We start from the raw sequence: 26,736 nt of genomic DNA on the forward strand, positions 1-26,736 counted from the left end.
GCTCAACGATGAGAAGGCCGTGGACGTGTTTTGCCGGGAATACGGGCTGCTCCCACCAGCACTAACCGCCCCGCCATCGGACCCGCGGCGCCGCGGAAGACTCCTGAACACTGAGCACTTCTGGGGGTCTGCGGAGACCTGGGCTTCAACCCCGGTAAGCCAACCTGCACGGGCTCTGTCGTGACACGGATGCGAAAGTGTCCGAAGGGTCTTCGGCCCACCTTCCGCTGCGGCACCTGCCGGAAAGAGCTCTCCCAACAAAACGAAGAAGCTGTCCTTCACGGCCGTCAGGCCACGGCCAGCTTCTTCGCTTTCAGGGATGCCGTCCACCGGGCCCAAGTGAAGATGTCGCGATGTGAAATCATTTGGCTTATGCACGCAACAGCCAAAGGAATGAACGCCAGGCTAGCTTCTGAGTGGAGCCAGGGGCGGTTTAAGATCGAAAGAGAGGCCCGCACGGATTGGACAAACTTCATTCGTGAAGTTGTGGCCAGGGACCTGCTACAGAGGCCACGCATGGGCGGCCCCGGGGAGGAAGTCCAGGTCGACGAATCCCTGTTCCGCGGTCGCTGAAAGGTGAACCATGGTCGTCTGATGGCTGCGGACGGCGTTCCAGGCCGTTTCAAAGGAAACTACGGCGGTGTGGAGGATCGCCGACCTTGGGTTGTCTGCCTGCATTGGGTTGCTATCGGAAAAACCAGACTTTTTCAAGTCGAGAAGCGGGAAGCGGCACTCTCAAGGCAATAATCACCAACAACGCGCTGCCTCGGAGGAAAATAGTCACTGACGAATGGCGGGGCGACAACAACCACCTGGAAGCTCTGCAGGACGCGGCCTGCGACATGGACCTCGAGCATGACACAGTGTGCCACGAAGTCAGCTTTGTCGACCCGACCACCGGTGCGCACACGCAGAACATCGAGCAAGCGTGGCAGAAAGCTAAGCGCGTGCTGGTGCGCACCGGTGGAACCAGCCGCGCACTCTTTCAGTCACACCTGAACTGGGTCTGGTGGGCAAGCGTAAACGGCCGGACAAAGTGCCAGGACCCATTCCTTCAACTGGCCGAGGCCTTTGCCCTCTAGTACCCCCAAGCGTAACCACAAGGAATGTCACAAACTGCCCTTATCAGGGCCACCCAATTGGTGACTTGGCAGAAATCGCATTTGCGTCCCAGTGGACCGGTGATCCCTCTCTTCTCACTGATCAATATGTCATTAAAGTTATGAAGTGCTCGGAATTAGGCGATCTGAGCTGTATTATTTTACTTTTGCCTCGTTAACGTGGACAGTTTGATTCCCGAGCAACAGCGCAGATAAAGCGAGTCGTTCACAATAACGATTCGTGAAAAACTGGCCACAAAAGTAAAGGTAATTTTTCATATCTGATTGTACTATGTTACTGTTACACTATGTTACATGTTATGCTGTGTTGCTGTGCCAGGTGCACCAGGGGGGACGGGCTTCGTCAGGCTTAATATGCCTTTTGCCCTGCCCCTCAAGTATGTACACATGCTTGGAATAAAGAACTTACTAGTGGGAATTGAGAGATGGAAATTAAGAAGAATCTTCGGACCTCTAATATTATTATCCTAGTTGCCACTCGCTTTTAAAGAATGCTTTGCAGTTTGAATGTCCAAATGGCCTATCAGATGTTTGCAAAACCTGTTAGGGGCGTGACCACGTAGAATTCCTACTACTCCAGTGTTCACATTCCACGAACCGCTAGTACTTTCTACACTCAGTTGACAGCTTCTTAATGTGGATTTTAACACAGCACGAGCTCCAGAGAGCTTTCTTAACCAAGAGAAAAAAAAATAATCTAGCCACTGTGCAGTGACTGGGCAATAAAAGGATGCACGCACATGACGTAACTGTATTGCCAACGCTGCTTCTGTCAACATCCAAATGTCGCACTTTTTTCAAGTGCCCACCATGCTTCACATTCTGCGATTTCCTTGCTTCAGTCAGTCAGTTTTTATTTGCAAGAAAATCACATCATCCTGCAGGTGGTAGAGACTAAAGGCATGGTTGCCTGACGAGGTCTCTGCCCCCGTAACGAAAGGAGCAACCTACAGCAGTACAGCAGAGCTAGTACAAAAAAGAGAAGCTGCGTTACAGATAGTACATGCATACATACAACATATGGCTGTACTCAAGCACTATGGAGTTTTTTTTTAAAATCACATTGAAGATTCACTCAAATATCACAAAAACACGTAAAGTCAACAGTTGAAAACAAAATTCACATTTATCATTGTTACTCAACAATCTCAATGGAAAACGAAATTGCCTGCTGTTCACGTTAGAACCTTTTTTCTGGGTAGGCAGAAATCTAAAATAGAAGCAGAGTTATTTAACATGTCTATTATTTGGTATTCCAGATCTTGTTTTCCATAATTTGTTCTGACTTTTTATTTCTGCGTTTTGGGTTACAAATATCATATTGAGCCAAAACAGGAGAGTAAACACTGTGAAGTTTCTTTTTATATACTTGCTGTCCCAGTATCCATAGACTTTACTTGCTGGTAAAACATCAAATCTGAGAAAAAGTGGTTGCGCTGACAACAATCTAATACAGCCGGTGTGGTTCACAAAAATTCGGAGGACACGTTTTTGCAGTAGTTGTAGCCTATCACAGTTCCCTTTTGTCGTTGTTCCCCACACCACAATGCCATACAAAAGTTTAGAATAGAACAGGGAGTAATATAATGATTGCTTTAGCCACAGAGGTAGAAGAGAAGCTATTTTTCTAATGCATCCAACAGACTCCGTGAGTTCGGACAGCAGATAATTAACATGAGGGGTCCAAGACAACTCTTCACTAAACCATACCCCAAGGAAGTTTTGCACACTTACTTGTTCTACGATATGTCCTCTGTACTGTAAGTTATTTTTTTATTCTCATTGATTGGCTTAAATATCATGTACTTCATTTACACTGCATTAAACTGAAGTTTGTTCTCACCAGTAATTCAGTTAAACACTGCATAATTGAGTCAAAGTGTCAATTTTGCGTGAATGTGTGCATAACACGTTCATTTGAAAAAATAGCACGCGACTAACACGCCGTCACATGCTCGCTACCGCCATGCACCGGCAGATTACGCCAGGTGTACCCGCCTGCGCAAGACATCACACAACTGAGTTTCGTGAATGCGCAGATATCGAGTTAATTTCAAGCCCAGCACGGCACTGCCATGCCGCAACACGCTCGCTATAGGGCCATGCACCTGGAGATTACGCCAGGTGTACCCACCTACGCGAGACATCATTTTAATGTGTTGATTTCAAGTATAGCACGCAATTAACATGGCGTAATACGCTCGCTAGGGCCATGCACCGGCAGATTATGCCAGGGGTACCCGCCTGCACGAGACATCACACACCAACTGAGTTGCGTGAATGCGCGCATATCGAGTCTATTTCAAGTGAGCATGGTCCCGCACGAGACATCATTTTCTAACATGACAACCAAGTTGCACGATTTCCTTTCCTCAGAAGAAACTAATTAGACAACCGCCACGGACGTGCTCTCTCGCTTGGTGAACAGGCGACGGCCGCTCCACACTGCGCTGCTCTAACGCGCTTGGCGGTTCCAGCGCGATTGAACGAGAGCGAGGCAAGAATGTAAGACAGAGGGGGTATGGGGCAGTCTGGCCACACTGGGTTGGACCTTATAGTCAGGATAGCTGGCAACAATGGAAGTTTTGTAATCTGGCAACACTGGAATAGCAGATGACGACAGGTACATCTCACGAAACCTTACCCAGCAGGGAATGCATCTTGCAGATTATTGTGTACTTCTAAAGGCATTCAAATTTTGCTGACGTGGCCAGCTGCTGCCGCTAGCCGAACGTTTATTTTTCAGGTGTGTTCTGTTTGGCTGCACTAGTTTTACTAAGTTGTGCACAACCGGGTCAAGCAGTTCAAATGCAGCTTACCACTAGCCCTTTCACCTCCGAGCATTTCAAATGATTCGAAATTCTAATTTGACCATGTTTTTTTTCTATGCCTTTAGTTCCGGCCAGACAGTACAATAACTGATGCTGGTGTTCTTTCCAGGCATAATATAAACCATTCTTAGTTACATCCACACAGAACAATGACTGTTACTAAATTAAGTCCCCCATGACAACAAAAACCTGCAAAGCAAAAACCACTCAGCAGGAGATATTGGTGCAGTTTATGATGTCGTTCATTGGGACAGAACTCTACAGGTGTTATATTGTTCTGTAGACCCCAGGTGCATGTCATGCGAACACCGTCACACAGCTATTGCCATAAGAGGGGATGAGAAGATCAGGGGAAATTCTTAAATTTTTGACTTGGAGATGAAATTCGGCACACTGGCTTGAAATAGCATCAGACAGCTACAAAGTTTCACAATATCTTCAGTAGTTTTTATTTTATCATTATACGTTGCTCACATGTTGCTTGCTCGTGGAAAGCCTAGCGTGACAGCAAAATGGGTTATGGGCATTCTGAAAGAAAAAAGTATAACTGCTCTCGGAATTACGTCCGGAAAGAACAGTAACTACCACTTGTGTGAAAACGAACCAAGCCAAACCTAACCGCTTAAGGTGCAATAAGTATGAAAACAAAACTATGCAGCAATGTACATAGTACATCTTGCAATGCTACGTTCTCGTGCTGGCCTGATCAAGACCTGAAAGGACATTCAGCACTGAGGATCAGTCCTAAGCGGAAAGGAGGTCCTGGTGTGGCCATAACTGAAGTGCCAGTAAATGCTGCCTTTGGACAGAACTTTAGGAGGCTGTTCCATCTCTACGAAAAGCAAGCCACCCCTCTTTTTTTGTAAGTGGTGGCCTACATCAATGAAAAAGAGTTATGTGAAGGTTTTTCCTTTTCTGCCTCAGAAGCAAACCAATTCTCTGCTTCAGCAAAACAGAAAACTGGACGAGATGGCGGTTGCTGAAGATAGGTAGGCCCAAACTCAATGACACGGGAAGGCAAGACAGGACATGCTTCAGTCTTGCAACTGGTTTATTAGGAAAGTGAATGAAAACTTAAGACAACAAGAAACACACTGCTCCTGTATAAGTACAAGCTCACAAAACCATGAGTGTTAAAATCTCAAGATAGTCTCTTTCTACGAGAGCGTGAGAGACAGCTTGGTTACACATTTCGTAGCTGAGCAGACACTCCATTGTGTCCCTTAGTGGTGCTATAAATGGCAAAACAAGATAACCATTTTTAAAAAGATGGGCCAGCAACCTTTGCATGTGCAAAGATTATTTTTGTGCTCTCTGATACGTTTGGCCTATGTATGAATGTCTACACTTGAGAGGAATCTTATAGGCAATACAGGACCAAGTGCAAGCTTTAGTGAGTCCAAGCTCACTAAAAATGACGTTCTGTTGTGCTGTCGTGGTGAAACGTGAAGCGCGCAACACGGGGCTAACCAAATGCAGACCACTCGGGCTTGCATGTGCTGAAATCCTCCCGCATCTAGCTTCTCCACAGCTCAATCATTGTCCTTCTGATGCGGGGGAATTCCGTACTACACCAGTGTTTGCCATTGAGTTCTGGTTCTGTTATACTGCTGGCTAAGATTAAAGAGGTGGGTGCTGATGTTTCTCTTGAACTACTAATGCAAGAGGATGCCATGGCCATGCATAGGTTGCCCGCACAAAGGGACAGAACTCCAGTTATTCTTGTCCGCTTTTCTCGTCAGGAGCTTAGGGACAAATAGGTTGCAAAAAAGAGTGCCCTGCATGATGCAGATAGTTCTGTCGTCAAAGAGAACATGCCTAAGTATTCACGAGACCTGCTTAGGATAGTGAAAGAACGGGCGAAACGATTTGGCTTCAAATTCGCATGCAATGTAAGTAGAATAATACAGTTCAGAAAGAAGAGAGGGGTCTCTGCATTTGCCATTCAGTCAGAGTGTGACCTTGCTCTGTTAGCCCAGTATCCCGCCTCCCCAATGTAAAGGACTGTCATTAATTACTGCTTCCACATCAAGTAAATGGTTGCCTTGGCTTAAATAATTTCTCTGCCTACATCATCATTATCATCATCAGTCTGACTACACCCACTGAAAGCCAAAGGCCTCTCCCATGTCTCCCCAATAAACCCTGTCCTTTGCCAGCTCCGTCCACCCTATGCCTGCAAACTTCCTAATCTCATCCGCTCCCCAACCTGCCGCCCCTGCTACGCTTGCCTTCTCTTGGAATCCATTCGGTTACCCTTAAGGACCAGCGGTTATTTTGCCTTCGCATTACATGCCCTGCCCAAGCCCATTTCTTCCTCTTAATTTTGACCAGGATTCCATTTACCTGCATTTGTTCCATCACCCACTCCGCCCGCTTCCGGTCTCTTAACGTCAACCTATCATTTTTCTTTCCGTGGCTCGCTGCATTGTCTTTAACTTCAGCTGAACCCTTTTCGTTAGCCTCCACGTTTCTGGCCCTGGCCCATAGGTGAGTACCGGTAAGATACAGCTAATGTACACTTTCCTCTATATCATACATATTAATGTACGATCCTTATGTAACAAATCTGATGGCTTTTCACATTTTGTCTACAGTAGGCAGCGCAATATTGATGTAATTCTGTTAACTGAAACGTGGGCTGTGTGTGATGCAGATTTTGTGAAATTGCCCAGATATGATTCTTGTTTCCTTAATCGCCCTAATCGTGGAGGAGGCATTGCCATTTGGGTAAAAACAGCCTAAATAGACATGTCTTATCTGACCTCTCTATAACGACTCGACTGTGATATGCTTGCGCTTCAGACTGCGGACAGAATTGTTTCTGTTGTTTACAGGCCGCCATCAGGTGATCCAGTTATGTTCTTAACACACCTCTATATATTCCTTTATTTTACCTCGGAAGCTCAATACTCCATTATTATTGGTGGTGACCTCAATATCAACATACCTTCTAGTATAATTGGACAGTTGAATTATACAATTACCTCCAATGGTTTTAAAAACCTTATGCCACGCCCATAAGGATAACACCTACGTCATCCAGTACCACCGACATTTTTATAGCACACATTGCTTCGCCCGTTATTTCTGCTGGTACTATTGCTTGTGATCTGAGTGACCATGGTGCCATTTTTGTATCCGTACTACATGTCTGTCCACCAAGTTGCGCACAACTGAACAGTTTTGCTTATCAGTGTATAACTGATGTGATACTTGCTCAATTTCATGAGTATCCGTTGCAGACTGGAACTGTGTTGCTGCCTGTTTTTCTGTTGATGAGTCTTATTAGCTGTTTTTAAGTACTTTGAAAGAAATTTACAATAAGTCTTTTCCCTTGAAGAAAAAGAAATCAGACACTCAGCTCCGTAAGCCTTGGGTGACTCTAGTACACATCAAAATGATGAAACAGCAGTCCAGGTTTTTCAAACGTTTCATGTCTAGTCGTAACTGAGCACCTAGCCGCTTTTAAAAATTACCGCAACAAGCTAACTTGCGAGATGCGCAGTTCTAAATCTGCCGACCACTCACATTACGTCACTAGTAAAAAGGGTTCGAAAGCATTTTGAAAGCTTCTAAATCAATCATTTCGAAATGAGAATAAAAATATGCACCTGGGCCAGCTTGTGATCAAAGGCTTGCCCTATTTCTTTCCTTTTTTAGCAGATAAATTTAATGAGTTCTTTACAAGATTTGGACAGAGTAGTTGCCTGTTGAAGCTCTTCGTTTTCTTCTAAATGTAGGTTTAGAGACTTTCTTTCCATGTAACGACAAGTGTGGAGGTCTTCAGCACTGTAATGAACCTAAAATCGACTTCCATCGATTTTGATGGCTTCTAAATAAAACCAGTTAAGTTAGCTGCGGATCTGTTACCACCATGCTTAAGCTATATCTTTAACTCGCCGCTCACATCAGGTATATTTCCTGCATGAATAAATACGCAAGAGTAACTGGATGGGATAGAAATAAGTTGACAAACTATAGGCCAATTTCTATCCTTCTGTTTTCGAAGGCTCTTGAAAAAGTAATGCTCAAAAGAATCGATGGGTTCTTCTTGAAACATGCTTAATAAATGATAGTCAGTTTGAATTTCGAAAGGGCATGTCCACGGAACCTGCTTTACTCTTGCAAAAAGAAAATATTTTGAATATTGAAGCTAAAAGCTTGACTCTTGATATTTTCGTTGATTATACAAGAGCTTTCGACCTTCTTAAATACTATTCTGCAAACTTGAAAGCTATGGTGTCCATGGTCTCTCCCTTCAACTTCTTCCTGCATACTTAAACAGGTGCCAACAAGATATTTCAGTCGATATCCACAAGTCTCGTTCCGTTTTGATTCAGTACGGTGTCCCACAAGGTAGCCTTTTCGGTCCATTTCTATTTATCGTCTATACAAATGAAATCACATCTATAGCCCATAATATAAGCCGTATTCAGTACGCCAATGACAAGTTTTTTCCATGGCTCCTCCACAAGGAAATATCAAAAGCGTTTCTAAATAAACTTGATGACATACTGGAATATGCCAGCAGAAACAAGTTTTGTTTAATTGGCAGAGGTGACTTCAGTATTAACATTTTATCAGATAATAATCGTGCAATAAACTTAAGAAATATAATTCAAGCTTCTGGCTTCACAAACCGTTCACCTCGCCAACCCATATTACAATTTCAAGCTGCTCTGCCCTTGACCTTCTAATTACCACGAACACATGCATTGTTACCAGTGCTGGCCCTATTTCAAGTGACATCAGTGACCACTGTCCTGTTTTTATGACCTGTCAAAAACACAAACTTTAGCCAAAAACTCGCAGAATCATTCAGTTTCCAGCATATCTTGAGCAACTCGCTCAAGTCGTTTAAAAATAGTATCAGTAGGTATGACTGGAGCCCTGTGTTTAAGGAAACTAATGTTGAAGAAGCATACTCCTAATCCATAGAAATATTTACGGGAGCGTATACAGGACATTTCCCATTTAGAACACTAAACCATTCCAAGAAGGCGAAGAAACCATGGGTTACACATGGGCACCTGAAACAAATCAAACAGAAAAACCGTCTGTACTTTCAGTTTCTTCGCACACAGACGGAGGGAAACCTTAAAGAATTTAAAGCCTTTAGAAATAAGCTAAATACTACGCTTAGACGGGCAAAGGAAGCTCATTACGAGCATCTTTTTTCCTGACAAATGCAAAAAATGGCCACATATTATTTGGAAAACAATAAATAATGTACTCGGCAGAGGTAAAAGTGATTCGTCTCCAGAAACTTTAACGGTTAATGGTGCCGACCTAATTCGTCAAGCTCTTGCTAATCATTTTATTAATCACTTTACCAATGTCTAAAATCATAACTACAGCTTAACAACATTGCCTGAAATAAGCATCAGTACCCATGAAACCATCTTCCTTTGGCCGACGGACAAAACTGAAGTACGCAGATCATTTCTATGCATAAAAAACAGCAATGCCCTTGATTATGACAACATACAAATAAAGCCGATAACGTATGCGATTGAATTTTTGAGTTTAGTACTGTCTTATATATTTAACCTAGTAATAGAATTGGCTACCTTTCCTGGGGGCATGATGCGAGCAAGAGTCGCTGAAATCTTAAAGGTGGAAACAGAAATGAAGCAAATTATTGACCGATTTCTATATTACCTGTTTCCTCCAAAGAACTAGAAAAGATCATTTACTTATGCCTAATAAATTGCGTATCTATGTGGACCGATTTCTATATTACCTGTTTCCTCCAAAGGAGTAGAAAAGATCATTTACTTATGCCTAATAAATTGCGTATCTATGTGGTGCATCTTATGTGGGTCAAAGCGGACGCTGCATAAACGACCATTTACGAGTGCACGCCAATAGCATCCGCATGGGATACGGCAGCACGCTCGTAAAACACGTCCCTGCCTGTCATTGCACACCCATCCTTGGATGAAGCCAGAGTTTGAGGCGGTATAATCATCAGCACAAGCGCAAGCTGTATAAAGCATTCATCATAGATAAGAAAAGCGTGTCATACATTAGCACACCATCAATAGCTTGACAAGAAAAGAGATTGAATATCTTGAATAACCGTGACGACATGACGCGATAAAAGGAAATCTTCCTCGCCTTCCTTTGGGTTTTGTTTTCCTTTTCGGTATTTATTGCGAGCAATGTGATAAACCTGTAGTTGTAAGTCAGCGCTGTGTTTGTGCATGTCTTCTTTTTTCGTACCATGAAAGCACGCTGTTTTTCGGTGAGATGTTTCAGCAGAGGCCGGAAATGCTTTTAATGTAAATGAGTCAGAAGTGTTTTTTCCAACTATGTAAGAGATCTCACAGGCTTCACAGAATTATAAACAAAATAAATAAATATCCTTCCAACACATATATGCAACTCTGAATGGAATGCTTTGAATGATGTATCAGTTATGTTTTTCAAAGTGAGGGCCACCTGAAAGCTATCCTAATTAGCACGTTTGCTTTAGGAAACATGTGCATACTTATATGGTCACTCGGACTACACAAGACCCCACGCTTGATTCAAGATAGCTGGTAGTTTGTAATAAAGAGTACAAAATTGTAGTTGATATTTTAGGCCGGAAGTCCAGCGAGCGAGAGAATTAAAAATGATGTTAGAAGGATTTTTACTTGCCGGAACTGCTTTGTCTAACCGGCACAAAAAAAATTCACAGGGATGTCTAATTCCACTCTGTGTTGGTAGTGCGATAGCATTACCTGCTGTTGATGTCTTTACCGAAAGTGACGTCATTACCGGTCTGGTGGTGACGTTCGTTCTCTACAGCAGGTGGAATTGTTACCGTCTTGTGACGTTACTTAATTCCAGACAACAGGAATGCTCCGATCTGGCGGCGTCACTTCCCTTCAGCCAATCACCGTAACACTGTCTTCCCGATGAAGCACCTAATGCAATAGCATACAGACGAGGCGTCAGCCGTCGCAGCTCTATGACGGCAGCCTCCACAGAACACCACTGCGCAGACGCACTTGAGGTGATGCGCACCTGTTGCTGTACTTAACCCACCGAAAGTTGTTCCTTCCACCACCGCTGTTCTGGTCTGTCGTGAATGGCTGGACCTTCACGAACCATCGCTGGAAAAGCGCGTGGCGGATAGAGCTCCTCCACGACGTCTCCTCCTCCTTTCTCGTGAAGCAGAAGGGGTACCTGTCCTGCAGATGATAATACAAGGCACTTAAGCAATCCAAGATATACTCACAAATGGGCGGTGCATTTGTTTTACTGTGCAGGCCTACTTTTTGTTAATAACGCCTGCAAGACTAACCCATTGAGCGCAGCAGAATGGTTCCCTAATCAATATTTAATTTTCTGGCATGCTGCTTTTTCCGCCCATACAGGCGAAGTGATATGCTCTGCAAAACAGTGGTTGTGGGGGTGGCTGCAATTACAACCCCGCTTTTCTCTCCAGGAAATGATCCAATGCTCTCTACAAAGGTTCCTTAAGTTGCACGTTGCACAGCTGCACGTGGAATTTCTTGCTGTTACTGACCTCAGCATCCCCACTGCTCAGGAGATGGCAAAGTTTTTATATTCAATTCTTCATTTACCAGAATACTGGACGGTCTCCAGGGCTAAAAGTTGCTGCCTACAACTTGACTGGGGCCCTGGAGCCATTTACAAAACGACAGCAGCCATTGATGACAGAGTACGGTAACATCAATTACAACACTGTGTAGTAGAAGGTATCAGAAAATACAGACCTGCTGCAAGATTCATCACGACAATCAATTCTTACAACTGAGAAAAGTGTGCTCATAGTTCTTTTGGGGATTTGAAGGCTACCTGTCTGTGTTTATTTAATAAGGCTGGCAGAGTGTGTTTTAAAGAGGCTGTGAAGGAGGCTCTAATAAAGTTGCAGCATGCCTGGGATATTGAAGCACGACGCTTCACGAATAGTGTCCAGCAAGAATTTTTTAAATGCGCTTTGTAGAAGCTGAGTTATCTGTAGTTAAAATTTGAATTTCAGTGTCTTCGCGCCTTTCCCTCTCCTCTCGTCACTTTTTGCACACTGGAAGGTAGGCGCTTCTTCGCCGACCCCCCTCCCCCCCCCCCCCCCCCCGGGAGCGGAGCTTCCCCACTCGCCGGAGCTAAACGGCTTATTGGCCGTGGCCATGGTAACTGCCTGACATCTGAAAGAATCTAACCAATGGCCACCTCTCACCTTGTCTACGCAGATGCGGGGGACGGAAGAGGGTGCGAGCACGAAAAAGTCGCCAGGAAGGGCTCTCCAACTTTGATGCGTGATTGTGGGTCGTCTGCTGCGTGTAGAAGAGTATTATTTGGCTCTGGTTTTCATGGCAACACAGTGCAGTGATTAAGTGAGTTAATGTGCTCTACTCAGAAGGCGTTTCAGAGAACCTTTAATGATAGCAATTTGTACTGAGTGCGAAAGTATGGGACTAACGAGGGTTTGGAAATTCAAGTTATAAAGGAGTAGCTTTAGGTTGCCGCAATGCCATCGAACGAAGGAAACTCTGGCTGTCATGCTGAAATACATAAAAAACATGTAGCAAGTGGTGTTCATAGTGATGGTCAAAGCTAATATTATTGTATTTTGCAAAGAGATGTCTTGTCGAGTGACGATCAATATTAGCTATGTAGCAAATGTACCTTTTTTTGCAGAACTGTCATATTTTCAATATTTGCTCTTGTGGTGCTTGCCCACACTAAACTGCAGTAGCTCATGTGCGGGGCAAATAATGCGTTATATAACTGAAGTTTAACCTTTTTGTGGCAGAACAGTACGCGACATCGCGACATAGCTCCAGTCACTGAAGAGATTTTTTTTTTGTAGCATAGTTGACAAGAGTGTCCCAACTCAAATGGCAAGAAAAATAGACACCAAGAATTTTGTGAGTATCGACAAGGTCAATATTTTTATCTTGAATCACTAGAGAATTTTCTAAAATGAATTTCTTATTTCTGGATCAATATAAAATGGCTTTCGTTTTCTGGTTGTTTATTTTTACGCGATTTAAATGGGACCAGGCAGACAATTTTTCAAGTACATCATTACAATGAAGCACAAGGGCATTGGGATCATTACCAGAAATAAGCACAGTACTGTCATCAGCATATTTAATGAACTGAACACTGTTGTCAATATGAACTATGTCATTTGTGTATAAGTTAAATAGAAGCGGGCCTAATACACTCCACTGTGGTAGACCACAATATATTGGTAGTAACGATGACTGTTAGTTGCTAATACAGACACACTGGCTTTTATTGCTGAGATACGACTTAGGGAAAGCATGAGATTTTCCATGGATGCCATATGAAATGAGTTTTATATGTTATGGTCGAGAAGGTCAAAAGCTTTGCTGAAGTCAACAAAAAGACAGAGCGTATATATTCTGTTTTCAATGCTCTGGAATATATTTTATTTTATTGCAAGGAGCGCCGTTTCCATAGATTTGCCTTTTCAGAATCCGAACTGACAATCGGTCAGCGCCCTAGAGCCTTCTTCCAAAAGAAGTCTGCCATCTGTGAATCATTCGGAAAAGCTTGTTGCAGGCGTTTCCCAGCTTCTCCCGGCGAGCTTCGCGAAAGCAGGCTATTCTGAGGCACTCCTTGAAGTACTCCACTTGGTGCCAGGCCTCAGAGCAGAGAAGACGGCATAATCTGTCGCCATGCTTCCCTGACGGTGGTAAGAGACCTACTATCCAGAAAACTTCGTGCGGGATAAAGTGACGTTTGATAGAAACTGAGTAGAGGTACGCCTTGCATGTTGCTACAATGACGAGAGAAGTGTAGACAGAAGAATCCAGGAGAAACCACTTAAAAGAGGTACCTGATTTATAAGAAATTTACTGCATTAAGGATAGTTGCCGGGCCAGTTGGTACATGATCTTACCGAAAAACAGTGCGCTTACACGCTCTGTTACCAAGGAATAAAGCCAAGCCCGTCCCAGGTAGACAGTTCATGGTTTTGGCAACACTAAAGTGTCGTCTGGTTGAAGCGACACAAAATATTTACTTTTACAAGAACCAGTGCACGTAGCATAATCACAGAAAATATTTTTACACTGGACAGAAATACAGCAGCACAGTGCCATGACTGACACACGAAAGGCTTCGGTGACAGTGCGAGACTGATCTGAAAACCTACACAACGAACCAGCGACGGTACAGTGGCTAAATCCTTGATAGTAGTATCTAACAGCCGTCTAAATGCTCGCGTGCGCGACAGATGGGAGCGCTTTACTGCGAAGCAACAGTAAACCTTCGCCACTAGTCTAATTAAAATTGTGCCTCATCGCGACCTCCACCAAACTTTTTTGCTCACAGTGGAACGAAGCAAGTACATGGGGGGTTCCAATAGCAACGATGCGACGTGTTAGGCTATCATCTCATCATCTTAACATAAATGATGCATGTGCGTTTGTTCCGGGCTGCCAATCAACATCGAGAAGACAAAGATGGTTATAAAGAAACAACAAAGCATGAAGCTGTCAAACCTCAAAGTGAACATCAGAAGTAGCAGAACCATCTAACCTAAACAATAATTCGAAGCTAAGCAGCAGAAGAAAATATATCAAGGCCAGGATTGAGCAAACAGAAAATCATCGAGGAAACCTAAAAGCAGCAACAAGCAATGAGAGCATACATGAGCGAAATATAAGCAGTGGGAGACAAACAGCAAGTAAGCTCTGATATGTTGATGGTGCTGTTAAGTATTCACGAGGATGAATTGCAGTGTACGCTTGGGGTCCTAAGCAGAGAAAGAACTGTGGGCACAGAGAGTAAGCAGAAACCACATAAGAAGTCCAATAGTCTCCAATGAGAATAACAGACTACGATGAGTAAAGGAACATTAGAAGTGGTAAGGAAGCTCTATGAAAGCCAAGTAGAGTTCGGAGATCTAGACCATGAGAGAGAAATTATCAGGAGATTCAGAAGTGCCTGCAGTGAACTCGGTGGGCATTCTTGTGTTTTGAAGGAGCCTAGCGATTTTGCTAAAACGAAAAGCCACATCTTGAAACTTGAAGGCTAACAAAGAGGCTTGAGATTGAATTCAGGAAGAACAGTAGGCCACAGAGATGAAAATGTTAGCAGTAACACTGGTCTGTGGCAACGCTGATTTCAGAACAAGCCTGAGTTGTCAATATTCTGGAAGAAAATAAAAGAAAATGGACCTGGTCACGGCATATGATGCAGCGAATGAATCACCAATGGTCTCTTAGGGCAACAGAATGAATTTGATAAATTTTAATGGTACAAGGCATCTGTGGCCAAAGAGTACCCTAGCACAAGTTAATTTCGTCTACTCAAGTTGAGGTCAGAGACCCATTTCCCAAGCATTTCATTCCAGATAAGCTGAGCACGAGGCCAGGAAACGGCTTGCGCACATTATATCACAACAATGAGTTTCAACCCAAGAAAAAATACAGCTAGAGATAGCTTATTATAAGCTCACTAGATAAGATTAGATTTCTTCGGAGTGTGGCATGCAGCTGGTGCAAGACATAGATACTTAAAGATCACCAGAAGAGTCCATTGTCCTGAGGTAAATGTAAACTAAGCGACGGCGATAATGAAATCCGTTAAACTCCTGCTTGAGCTGTTCAGAATCAGCTCAAGAGGGAAGTTTTAAGCATTTTGAGGCCAGTCCTACACTGACAGCTGCTAACAAATATTCTAAAACTGTTTTTCATTGCACAAACAATAATACCCAGTTTGTATTGGTCATGTGATTATGTTAATGAGACTCTCCTATAAATCCTGGCAAGAGCTAAACTACAAGTTGTCTCCGCTTAGTTTGTATAGCAGCAATGAAGAACTTACACACGTAGATTATTCATGTAGAAGTTTTATTCATGGTGTGACCTATGAATTTTAAATTATACTAAAATGTAATAAAGTGGAGTGCTTGTGCCTCAACAAAAAAGAGAACACAAGCTAAAGGTAATCACAAATTGCCCAAAACTTGAGTGTTTAACACAACAAAAATGAAAAGAACACCTCTCCACAACTGGAAGAAAACAAGGTGATACCAAGCACACATCTGAAAATTGTTTCTTCCAAATCCCGTCTGGTGCTCCAGCACTCATCAGCCAGCATGTCATGAAATGTACCTTAGTTCCGGTAGCTGTAAAGAGTACAGCTGTTCCGGCATTTTGATATATGGACAGTAACCCTCAATGACCATCAGGCTGAATGCTTTCACGTGACTTTTAGTAACAAGACTGTAGTGAAACGCTTAGCAAGTTATGCTGGCATAATAATGCAAACCGCTAAATCTGAGAGTTTGCTACCACGCAACTCTGAGATAACACCTAAAGTGTTGTAATCGAATGCAAAAAAAGATTGCCTATTTTATAAACAAAAGTCAAGAGTCTGCAATGCAATGGCACGACGGAAGTGAGGCAATGCAAAGGCACAATGAAAGTGTTGCAACACGGCAATAGCAGTACAATGTACACTTTAAACATAACAATAAAACATGATCTTTTATCCTTAATTATCAGAATTTAAACATCCTTGTTTTCCTTGCTCTCTTGCAAAATCAAGTTTAGATTGTGAAAGAAAGCAAAAAGACAAGGATACACAAAGTGATGGCCACACACAGTGCTCTTACTCTCAGTGTAGTTTTGAGCACGTCCAAGATCTAAACAATGGTTAACCAACTAGCCTAAACGCTGCCGTTATTCCAAAATTAAGCCTTTCACAAATTGGGAGCCCCTTTTACCATACAAGGTGTACCATAACTTGATCCAACACTTTTTTCATAATATAAAGAATAAACTCTAAAATAAACTCTGCTTGAAGATTTTGCACTAATACTTGTCTTTTTGATTCTACGAATGTAACATGCAAGTGTTCAATGAAATGACCATCTGCCCATCTTGATCATTGCTCGAAATCAGGGTATAATGCACCATGAAGGGCAGGCTCTGCTTGATTTTTATGATTCCTAATGAAGCAAGTACATGCAACTGTTCTGCTGGCTTGTATGCAGCAGGTTTGCCCAGCTAGGTGAACTGTGGTTTTGCTATAAAAATTAAATGGTACTTGGGAACCGGATAGCTTTCTAAAATGCATTTAACATATATATACGGGCTTTAACAGTGCCTGGTGTAAGCAACATCAGGGGGGGTGACCACAGCGGTGGTCTAGTGGTCTGAGCATCCACCTCGCAAGCAGGAGGTGTGGAGTTCGATCCCTAGTGCCGCCGCGTATCCACCGGTGATACAATGGGTACAAGCTTTAACCTGATCTGGTACTCGGCTTATTTAGCATGAAATGCTTGAGAAATGGGTCGTTTAAATGGCCAGTTTAAAACTTGAAATAAACATGCTGCAATATATGCAAAAAAACTTTTTGTGCTCTCTCTACATGACATCAGTTAATCATATCATAGTGTTCGTAGTACACAAAATGCATGTGCGGAACATATACATGCACTTCTTTTTGTTCATATCTTACATATGTGCTGTTATGGGCAGTTATGTGCTGGGAAAGAAACAGAAAGTGAGCAATGTTGTGTTACAGCCTTTCTTCTGGTGAAATTTGAATCATGTGAAGTGCAGCTGAAAGAAATTGTTTCATACATAAGTATATTTCATGCAACACAACAAAAAGTGCACAGCCCCGTGATGAGTTGTGGTTTAAACTAACAGCGAGCATTTTACTGCTCTATTTGACATATGATGCAAGTCAGTGATGCTGGAGGCACAAAACTAAATACTGTGAGGTAACTAGAGCCAATATGAGCAATCATGCCTTAAAGAGATATTTTAAATATGCATGTTCCAGAATGAACTAAAGTTATCCTTAGGAGCATTCAGAGGAAGACAGTTTTGCTAAATGCCATTTGCCAGAATAGGCTTTTTATGAAACAGTTGCAAATGTAAAGAATCTGACTTCAAGGCCTTACTATGCATGCTCTAACGGCGAAGTAGTTGCAACAAGCAATTTGTATACTACACCCCTAGTTTTACGGTGGGTCTGTACTGCACAATTTTCATTCAAGGTAGTGAAAAGTATGTGCCATAAAACAGACCTCTGCTTGCTGAAAGCAGCAAATAAATACTGGGTTTTTAAGGCAGGAAAGAAGTTACAAAATTCCTTCTGCAGGTTTTGAACTTATTTGAAAACTATCATTCCCTGACCTGCAATGATTGAAGTTTTAACAAATAACATTTCCATTGTAACATTGGAAACGCTTTCTTATTTGAGGAACGACTTTTGAAAAGCCTGTTTTTCATGGCAACTGTCAAGTAGCCCTGATAAAGAGAAACCAGTCACTACACACAACCAAGCCCCTGTAGCCGGAAAATGGCACATTTTCAACCATATCCTCATGATGTAGCTTTAAAGTAAGTGTTAAACAATACAAATCTCTTGATTTATTTCTTGATTTACCACTGGTGCATCCATACAAAGATAACAGTAAAAGATGTGGTTATCTGCACATAGTAAGGGCTTAATTGAGAGGTAACTCGCCATACAAGGATTGTATGGTACAGAGAGAGTAGGCAGATGGTTTCTTGACACTCGCAAAGTGAACAAGAGGGAAAACCTCAGGGTGCCTGCCGACGTTTAAAAAAAAAGGACCTGTTTTCGTCTGGAGTCAGCATATCCTGAGGAAACTTAAAATCTCTAAAGTGCAGGGTTGTCCACTCTTAGTGCGAACACGCGAACGCATGGCTCTGCTCTTTGGAGGGCCACTGCTTTCGACATTTCCGCACATCGAAGTGAAGTGACAGATGGCACGAAGCACCACATCCAGGTGCACCTCCTCCAGCTCCATTTTGCAGCGAAAGTGGCTGTGTCGCACGCAGTGGACCTCTAAACACTGCGGCCACATGCTCGCATGTTTGCACTTAAAGTGGCCAGCTCTATACATTCCGTCACTGGCATAATTACTTAAAAAGGCCTTGCACAAGGCAAGAGGTTTTCCAAGCACTTCATATTGCTGACTTATCGTTTCTTTCACCCTAACTCTCCCCCAACCCATCATTTCCACCTGAATCCCCCTCCTTTCCTTTTTCCTTTAATTTATCGTTATACTTTTAGCTTAAGCCCTGCACCTCCTGATGTCACTTCTGGGGACCCTTGGCTTCCACCCTCTTCCCTCCTCCCTTCTTTTTGCCTTTTCTCCGAACCCGCCCTCATTTTCTCTTTCTTTCACATTATTTTGACTGCCCCTGGTATTTTATTCTGCCATGCTGTTTAACTCCTTTATCCTAGTTTTTATGTAAAGGCAGCCAGCCATACCAAGTCACCTGTTGCAGCTGGACACAAAGCCTTTCAAGCCCACTACCTCTCCATACCCCAGGAATCCTTTTTACTGAGCTGGCCTTTTCTTTTCACAGTTTCGCAGGTCAACCGGTTAGTCCTCGTTAGCAGCCATCATGTCTGGACAAGGTTCACACTCCCCATCCTAATGGCCTTCCCATATTGCACCCTCGTCCCACACACCAGGCCTTTCTCCTCGAAGTGAAAACCTTGCTTAAACCCCACCAATGATGAAGGCTTTTCCAGAAGACAATTCCTCTTGTCGAAATTTCGCAAGCCCCCTGAGGCTTTTCCCTCCCTTATTAAGTTTGTGAGATACAAGGGATAGGTGTTCAAGCAGCCATACCACACTAAAACACATTTTTTAGTGACACGAAAGGCTCAGCACCTTTAGTCCTGACCATTCTGAATCATGCTTTGGTGACTTAGTGTGTAAAAATACTGGACATGACAAAAACAGCTAATTAGTGAGGGCTATTATTTGCTATAGGTGAAATTATAACATTCTCTTACAATAGTGAAAAGAAACCACCATCATTGACATCAATGTACAATTTGGTTGTAACATAGGGCTCTAATATGACAATCTAGTTAAACGTAAATTCCCTTTTTGCACTTCAAAACTGCATGCATTATTTCTAGAAAGCACAAGAACAGAAGTTCATACATAGTGCCAAAGAAAAGAGTACATAATAGTACAACTTATGAGGTGTTTATCAGCAACTGCAATGAGCAAGGCTATGTAACTGGTAATCCAGAGTTGCAGAAAATCAGAAATAACTGCAATTCAATTGAGACGTTGTCTGAGATCTGAGTGGAATGGCTGCCATTACTTTAGAAACAAAATGATATGGTACCAATCATACCTGAAACAGAATAGCTTCACCCTTTGCAAGTCCCGCACTATACCATGTACCAAGATAGTGCTAAAAGTAGCCTGAATCTTTCAACCAACTGTAAGCATGTGAAGTAAAATAGGACAAGTTTGATGGTTACATGGTTTCACTTCTTAAGTATAGACACCAAATTTTTGCTTGCGTGTTCTCTACTTTCAAACGATGCATTAGACATTTGTATACATGGAGTACTCTGTGGTATTCATGTACGACTGCTAAATAATTTATAATTGAATTTCTTCTGAACGCTCTTTCGGTTTCATCAGTCGAACGATAACTATGATGCATAGTTGATCTTTAGGTCACATGAGGCATAAAAACTGGGGTATATATTTGCAGACACATCAGTTTGTGTCATTCCAGGTATTGGAAGAGGCTGTTTTATATGTCGTAGTGAATTAAAATTATGTATTAGCAAATATGTTTTTCTAGTGCATGACGTGACCAAAACAATAACTTGACATCACAGTCGTCGTCCAGTTGACGAAATCGAAACAGCATAAGAGAAGAAATTCAATCATAAGTTATTTAGCTGTTGTAGGCAAGTACCACCCAGTAACCCATGTATTCTAATGTCTAACACATCGTTTGACAGAAGAAATTGCACATTAAAATTAGGTGTTCATAGTCCTTTTAGCAACCAATGATAAGGCATGAGGTCATTATTCAAATTTTATTTGCCATGCTGTGATATCGGGCCAGTTGAGTGATTTTCACAATTCCTGACAGTTCATGCTTCTTGCTCATTCCATTCACCTGATATTTATTTTGTGCGGGGACCTTTTCTGGCCACTGCCTGTGCACAAACATCAAGGCATCAGTCACCAAGAAAGATGGGTGTTAAGACTGATTGAGAACAGAACGAAAAATTTAAAAAAAGCACAAGTGTTTTGTTTTGCTCCCAGAAGGCTACAGAATTCATTTATGGTTTATGGATGTTCAACATCACAAATCGACTCAGGCTATGAGGGTCGCCGTAGTGAAGGGCTTCGGAAATTTCGACCACCTGGGGTTCTTTAACGTGCACTGACACCGCACAATAAAGGCGCCTCTAGACTTTGACCTCCATCGAAAATCGACCACCACGGCCGGGATTGAATCTGCGTCTTTCCGGTCAGCAGCCGAGTGCCATAACCACTGAGCCAATGCGGCGGCTCTACAGAACTTCTTTCGGGCTGAGATGAATGCTTGAAATATCATCATGAAGAGTATCATGTGCGGCCACAGAAAGAATCACTGCATTTTTCATTTTTTCTATCAAACGAACAGGCAATTACAGTCAATGATTCTTAAATTAGCTATGGTTTAAAGGTTTAATGTCTATACTTTGAGTAACTAAAAGGGAGGAAGTTATTCTAGTGCCCTTCTCCCTGGCATTGGACTGACTGGTGGCTCCACTCTAAACTGTGATCAGCCCTCAATGCACTTCCATGTCAAAGTACTAAGAAGTAACAGCATCCAGCATGATGTTGCACTTGTTTGACATCAATCTATCCCCTGGCACTTCGAGGTTCCTGGACACATTAAATATCAGTCAATACCTGTACTGTACATGAAGTTCCTCATGGTGTGGTGCATTATGACAGAAAGCATGATAACTAAGTGGATAAGATAAAGAAATCTGTGGGGAAAAGGGGGCCACAGCTGGCACAGGACAGGAACAACCGGAGAGGCATGGGAGATATGTTTGTCCTGCAGCGGATGTAGTATTGGCACTGTAGTATTGGCCCGGGGTGGCCGAGTGAAAGGAGCCATGACTCAGTGGCTTGAAAATGACGTAAGAGGATTCACTGGACAAAGAACAGGAATTTATAGACTGAATGACGCTTATGTCTTACGAGTGCATGCACCTGAGAGGTGATTGCAGCTGTGGACGCAGCTGTCCATCGAAGTTTTGAGTCTGTTGAGATAACACGTTGGGTAAGCTATTCCCTGTTTTGCTGCCGAAGGAAAAATCGTCAGCGAGTGGAGTTGCTTTGCTGTTCATTGTCAATATCTACTGCTCAAAGTAAAGAAAACTAGCGTATAAGAAATACAGCATTTCATATTATGCTTTGATCAAATGCAGTGAGAATGAAACAGACTAGAGACTTGTCTTATGATGTTTGCATTCTTTACTTTGCACGAGGGGAAAATAAATTTGTGTAGAGTTGACCTACTGCTTGCCACTGTCCTAGAAGAAATGAATCCGGGTCTCAGAAAATCTACCGAGAATACTGATGCTGCATGTGCATTTCTCTGAACTGTTCTGAAATATGTACATGTTACCAATTTTTTTACAACCTGATTACTGTAATCTTTGCAAGACATGTGAGGTTGATGGACTGGGAAAAAAGTCAGGAATGGTACCTTTGGTACTTGGCACCTGGACAAACAACTGGCCACTGGGTGTCCCCAGGGGCTCTGCTACCAGGCGCCTTAGCAACAGTAGCCGATTGCCCAGATCCAAAGGAACCATGTGAATGATTACCGAAAAGTTGAGTTTATGGACAGCAGATGCATGAACACAAAACAGCTTTCAAACATTGCTTCAGTGGGATGAATGGGTCCAAGCCTCTAAACTATATCTGGTAGTACACAAATTATCACAACATCTCTTGCGCCGAATCATCCAAAGACACATTCGACATGCAGTACGAACGTGGACAGTTTGTGTTTAATTGAATCCAAAAGTTTACGCTGATCGACCAATGTTACTTCAAATAGAGACAGAAAGCGCATTCACGTTGTACTGATGTTATCGTGAACATGCGACGAGACGCAGGGTTATAATAAAAACAAAAAACCGCTTTCAAAATTTGAGAAAATGCTAACCTTCTCACAAGTTCGCTGAACCGGAGACGTTGCCGTGCGGCTGCCGCCAAAGTCACTCGCAATGCACAGAAACAATAAAAATGCAGTGCTGCTGACTTTCCTTGAACAATTTCAGTCGATTAAACTTCCAACTGTTGGCACCGACCCCACAGTACACCTCTGCAAGCACGTCTAGAAGTTTGGCGCGCAGCCATGCCATTTGCCATTTCCAGAGCTGCAAGGGAAATTCATAGCGCCATTCGCATATTTGCGTCCATGCTCACGTCGCTAACGTTGCAAAGGCGCACAACGGCAAAAACATATAAGAAGTATTTAATCTTACGGTAGCTTTTTTTCGCTGACAACCTGAATGGTTTGGTATATTAAATTTTTTCTTTTCCTGTCGAAATAACGCAAGCGTTATTTCAACCCATGACGTCGCATCCGGATTGAAGAAAAGACGTCACGTCCGGCAATTATTTTGTTGTTTGAGCAATGCCTCCTGAAGAACAACATGCCTGAAGCATCAGGGGGTTTTCTGCCCACCACAGAGCACTCGTCAGCCATATGGCAGTGCTGTCCGATGACCCTCTAGCCGACGACACGGAGACGACACAGGATTTTCTTGTCACTGCCATTACAGCAAAAAGTATGCCTTTTGGAGTGTTGTTTCTTATATGATTTGTGTGGTGTGTTTAGTGTTACCGTATAAGAAGTGACGCATCAATGACTGTAGTTGCTGGAGGGAGTAGCAAGCGAAAATGCATTGCTGTTGCGTTCGGTTTTGAATGTCCAGTCAGCGGAACAAGAAGCCTGGCGTTTCGTACAATGAAATTCCTGCCGACTTAGAACTCCGAGAAAGACAGGTCAAGATAATTTGAAGAAGAATCTGGCAGGCAAACACAACATCAAATAATTCTGCAGTTTGCAGCTTGCATTTCCAGACAAGGAAATACTACTGTAGACAGTTTGACTGACCACCAAGACTGGAGTGGACTCTTTTACCCGATCTCAGCGCTCCTAAGAGTGTTACAGGGTCTCAAGAAGCTCATCAATATCATGCTCAAAGACAGAACGCAACTTCAAAGGCCACTGGACACATGCTTGCTCTACAGTGTGAATAAAATCGTGGGTTTGCCTGTCCTGACCTGTAAGAGAACAAGGACTGCGGCATATTATATGCAAGAAGTTCATCAAACCATTGCTAACAAACCATGCACTTGACATAACAGGCAAGAACGCAGTTAGGAAGATGTACAAGAAACCTCTTTCTCTAAAATTCTTGAAACTGCAGTATAAGAAATGATTTCCGCCGCCTTCATTGCACCGACACATGCCATTTTTCCTTGTAAGTGTGCAAGTGTCTGTGCCTTCAAGCGCAGTGTTTTTTTTTGCACAAGTCGCTCACCATGTCTGATACTCCCCTTGTTCCACTTGTCATTTCATCAACGTACGTGCTTGTCATTTGGAGAAATCCAGTCAATCAGGCCTGCTGTACGTGTTACTCCCGTCACTGTGCGCATGTGCATCACACAGGTACCTAGTAAGCTGTGTTTCTAGCAAAAAGAATAGAGAAGACGGGCATGGATTTACTTGAAATTTGTCAACGCTATTCAAGGAGGTACCGTTCGGCGAAAGCTCGTCGGAAAAATGACCAGAAACAGCTAGCACAGCTAGGCTGCCTTGACCTCCAATATCTGCTTCACCCGATCGAAACATCTCTCGCAATGCTCCGCAGCAAGATTTTAACAGACGTGCGATTCGCAAAGTTCTAAGAACAACATTAAATATGAGGGTTGTGCCCCTGCAGGCCAGCGACTCCCCGCGGCGTTTCAGCTTCCATCCATTGAGCGCCATATGAAGCCAACTGCGTGCCGCTGACACCAACAACCACCAAAATCCTGAAACACTTGGAAGAATTTTCAAGCAGCAAATCGCAAAGGAGTCTTACCATGAACCTGCTCTAGGAAATCGTTGTTTCAGAGAACAAATCGTTGCATGTATACCCACAGGCGACCTGTGAATTAGCGCAGAAATGTTGCCCATGCGATTCAACTTGACCGCTTAGGTTTTCATTATGACGCCTCAAACAGTCTCTCAACTCCTCCATGTGTAGATCAAAGAAACAGAGAAGGTATGGCACGTGTTATTTAATGAAATGATGACAGTTATTTGCTAAAAGGTTATATTTTATAGGGGTTTAACGTCTTAAAGCAACTCAGGCTGAGGGACGCCGTAGTGAAGGGCTCTGGAAATTTTGACCACCTGGTGTTCTTTAAGGGAGCTGCTGACCCCAAGTTCATGGGTTTGATCCCGGCAGAGGGGGTCGAATTTTGATTGAGGCGAAATTCTAAAGGCCCATGTACTGTGCTATGTCAGTGCACGTTAAAGAACCCCAGGTGGTGAAAATTTCCGGAGCCCTTTACTACAGTGTTCCTCATAGCCGGAGTTGCTTTGGGACATTAAACCCTCATAAATCAAACCATTCTTTTTTGTAATGATATGTAAGGCATTATTACACACAGATTACTGTGTGGTATGCTCCTACGGCTGCTAAATAATTTATAACTGAATTTCTTTCTCGTGCTGTCAGTTTCAACAGCTGAACTATGACTGTGACCTTAAAGAGAGATTGCAGGTCATGTGAGGCATGAAAAACTGCAATATATTTGGTGCTTCTACATTTGTTGTCATTCCTCTTGAGGAAGGCTGGTTTCAGCAGTGCAGTAAATTAAAACGATAAAGCAGCAATTATATCACAGTTTTTGTATGCCTTGAATGACCTAAAACCTCTGTTTGTCGTCACAGCTCTCATTCGGCTGTTTAAACCGAAACAGCGGGACAGAAAAATTCGATTATAAATTATTTAGCGGTCATAGGCGAATACCACATGGTGATTCATGCATGCACCGCACAGTACACGAGCCCCTAGAATTTTGCCTCCATCAAAATTCTAGAGGCCCGTGTACTGTCATGTCAGTGCATTGTAAAGAACCCCAGGTGGTCGAAATTTCCAGAGCCCTTCACTATGGCATCCCTCATAGCCTGAGTCACTTTGGGACGTTAAACCCCCATAAGCCATAAACCTTTCAACAAGGAACTGTCATCATTTCTTTAAATAACTAGTGCCATCTCCGCTTCTTCGACCTACACATGGGCACCGCCATATTGCTGCACTGCAGCTGCACTTCCATTTCGGCGAGTGCAAGCCAGCCTAGAACTCGTGCTGCACTTCTTGAACTAGTGCAGAAAGTGCAGTCAAATGGAAGAGACTATGATTATGTGGCCACTTCCTTTGCATTGGGTGGGCGAGTTTTTTGTCCTAGCCATTACATAGAAAGAAGAAACAAAAAGGAAACGTGGAAACATTCACTATTAAGACAACAGCTTCCACTTGTAGTCCCGAAATGAACAAAGCCTGCCTGAATATTGAACCAAGCAACTAGGCTGTCATGGATCTAGCAAATTATAATTTTGAAAGTGGGCCTCCTGCTGTGAAACTGGCAACGTTTGTGCCCCTAGAGGCAAGCAGTGGCGAGAGGCGAGAAGTCACAGACGAATGTAGATAGGAGAGGTAGCTGAACAAGGAAGTAGTTCCCATAATTGAATACACAGAAAGACAAGGACCAGACATGTTTACGTTCTTTCTTCTATGTTTGTCAATTTGCTTTCACAAGTTAGGAGTAGATGTTTGTTGTAGTTTTACTTTTTGAGGAAAATGGGGAGGCAGTTGTTTATCAGGAGACATGCAGCCCAAAAGACAGCACAGGAGTGACTCACACAACATTAGTGTTTGCATTTTGTTCCTACTGCTCTGTG

At 43.0% G+C, this 26,736-nt stretch overlaps 1 protein-coding gene across 7 annotated transcripts in view; it reads right to left on the reverse strand.

Annotated features, from left to right (window-relative positions):
- Positions 1–486: 486 nt before the first annotated feature.
- The window catches only part of LOC144112778 (uncharacterized), a 59,227-nt gene continuing 32,977 nt past the window's right edge, over positions 487–26,736 (reverse strand). The window contains exons 6-8 of one of the 7 annotated variants that reach the window (XM_077645589.1): positions 12,147–12,243; positions 10,991–11,136; positions 487–685 (exon numbers count right to left, since the gene is read on the reverse strand). In XM_077645589.1, coding sequence (XP_077501715.1) covers positions 502–685; positions 10,991–11,136; positions 12,147–12,243 — 427 coding nt within the window. In that variant the 3' untranslated portion in view covers positions 487–501. Of the gene's footprint in view, positions 686–4,377; positions 4,481–4,957; positions 8,986–10,969; positions 11,137–12,146; positions 12,244–26,736 lie in introns of those variants that run through there. The other 6 variants (XM_077645593.1, XM_077645594.1, XM_077645592.1 and 3 more) reach the window with 6 other exon arrangements.

The sequence above is a fragment of the Amblyomma americanum genome, chromosome 1 (assembly GCF_052857255.1).
Source record: "Amblyomma americanum isolate KBUSLIRL-KWMA chromosome 1, ASM5285725v1, whole genome shotgun sequence".
Classification (NCBI taxonomy): Eukaryota; Metazoa; Arthropoda; class Arachnida; order Ixodida; family Ixodidae; genus Amblyomma; species Amblyomma americanum.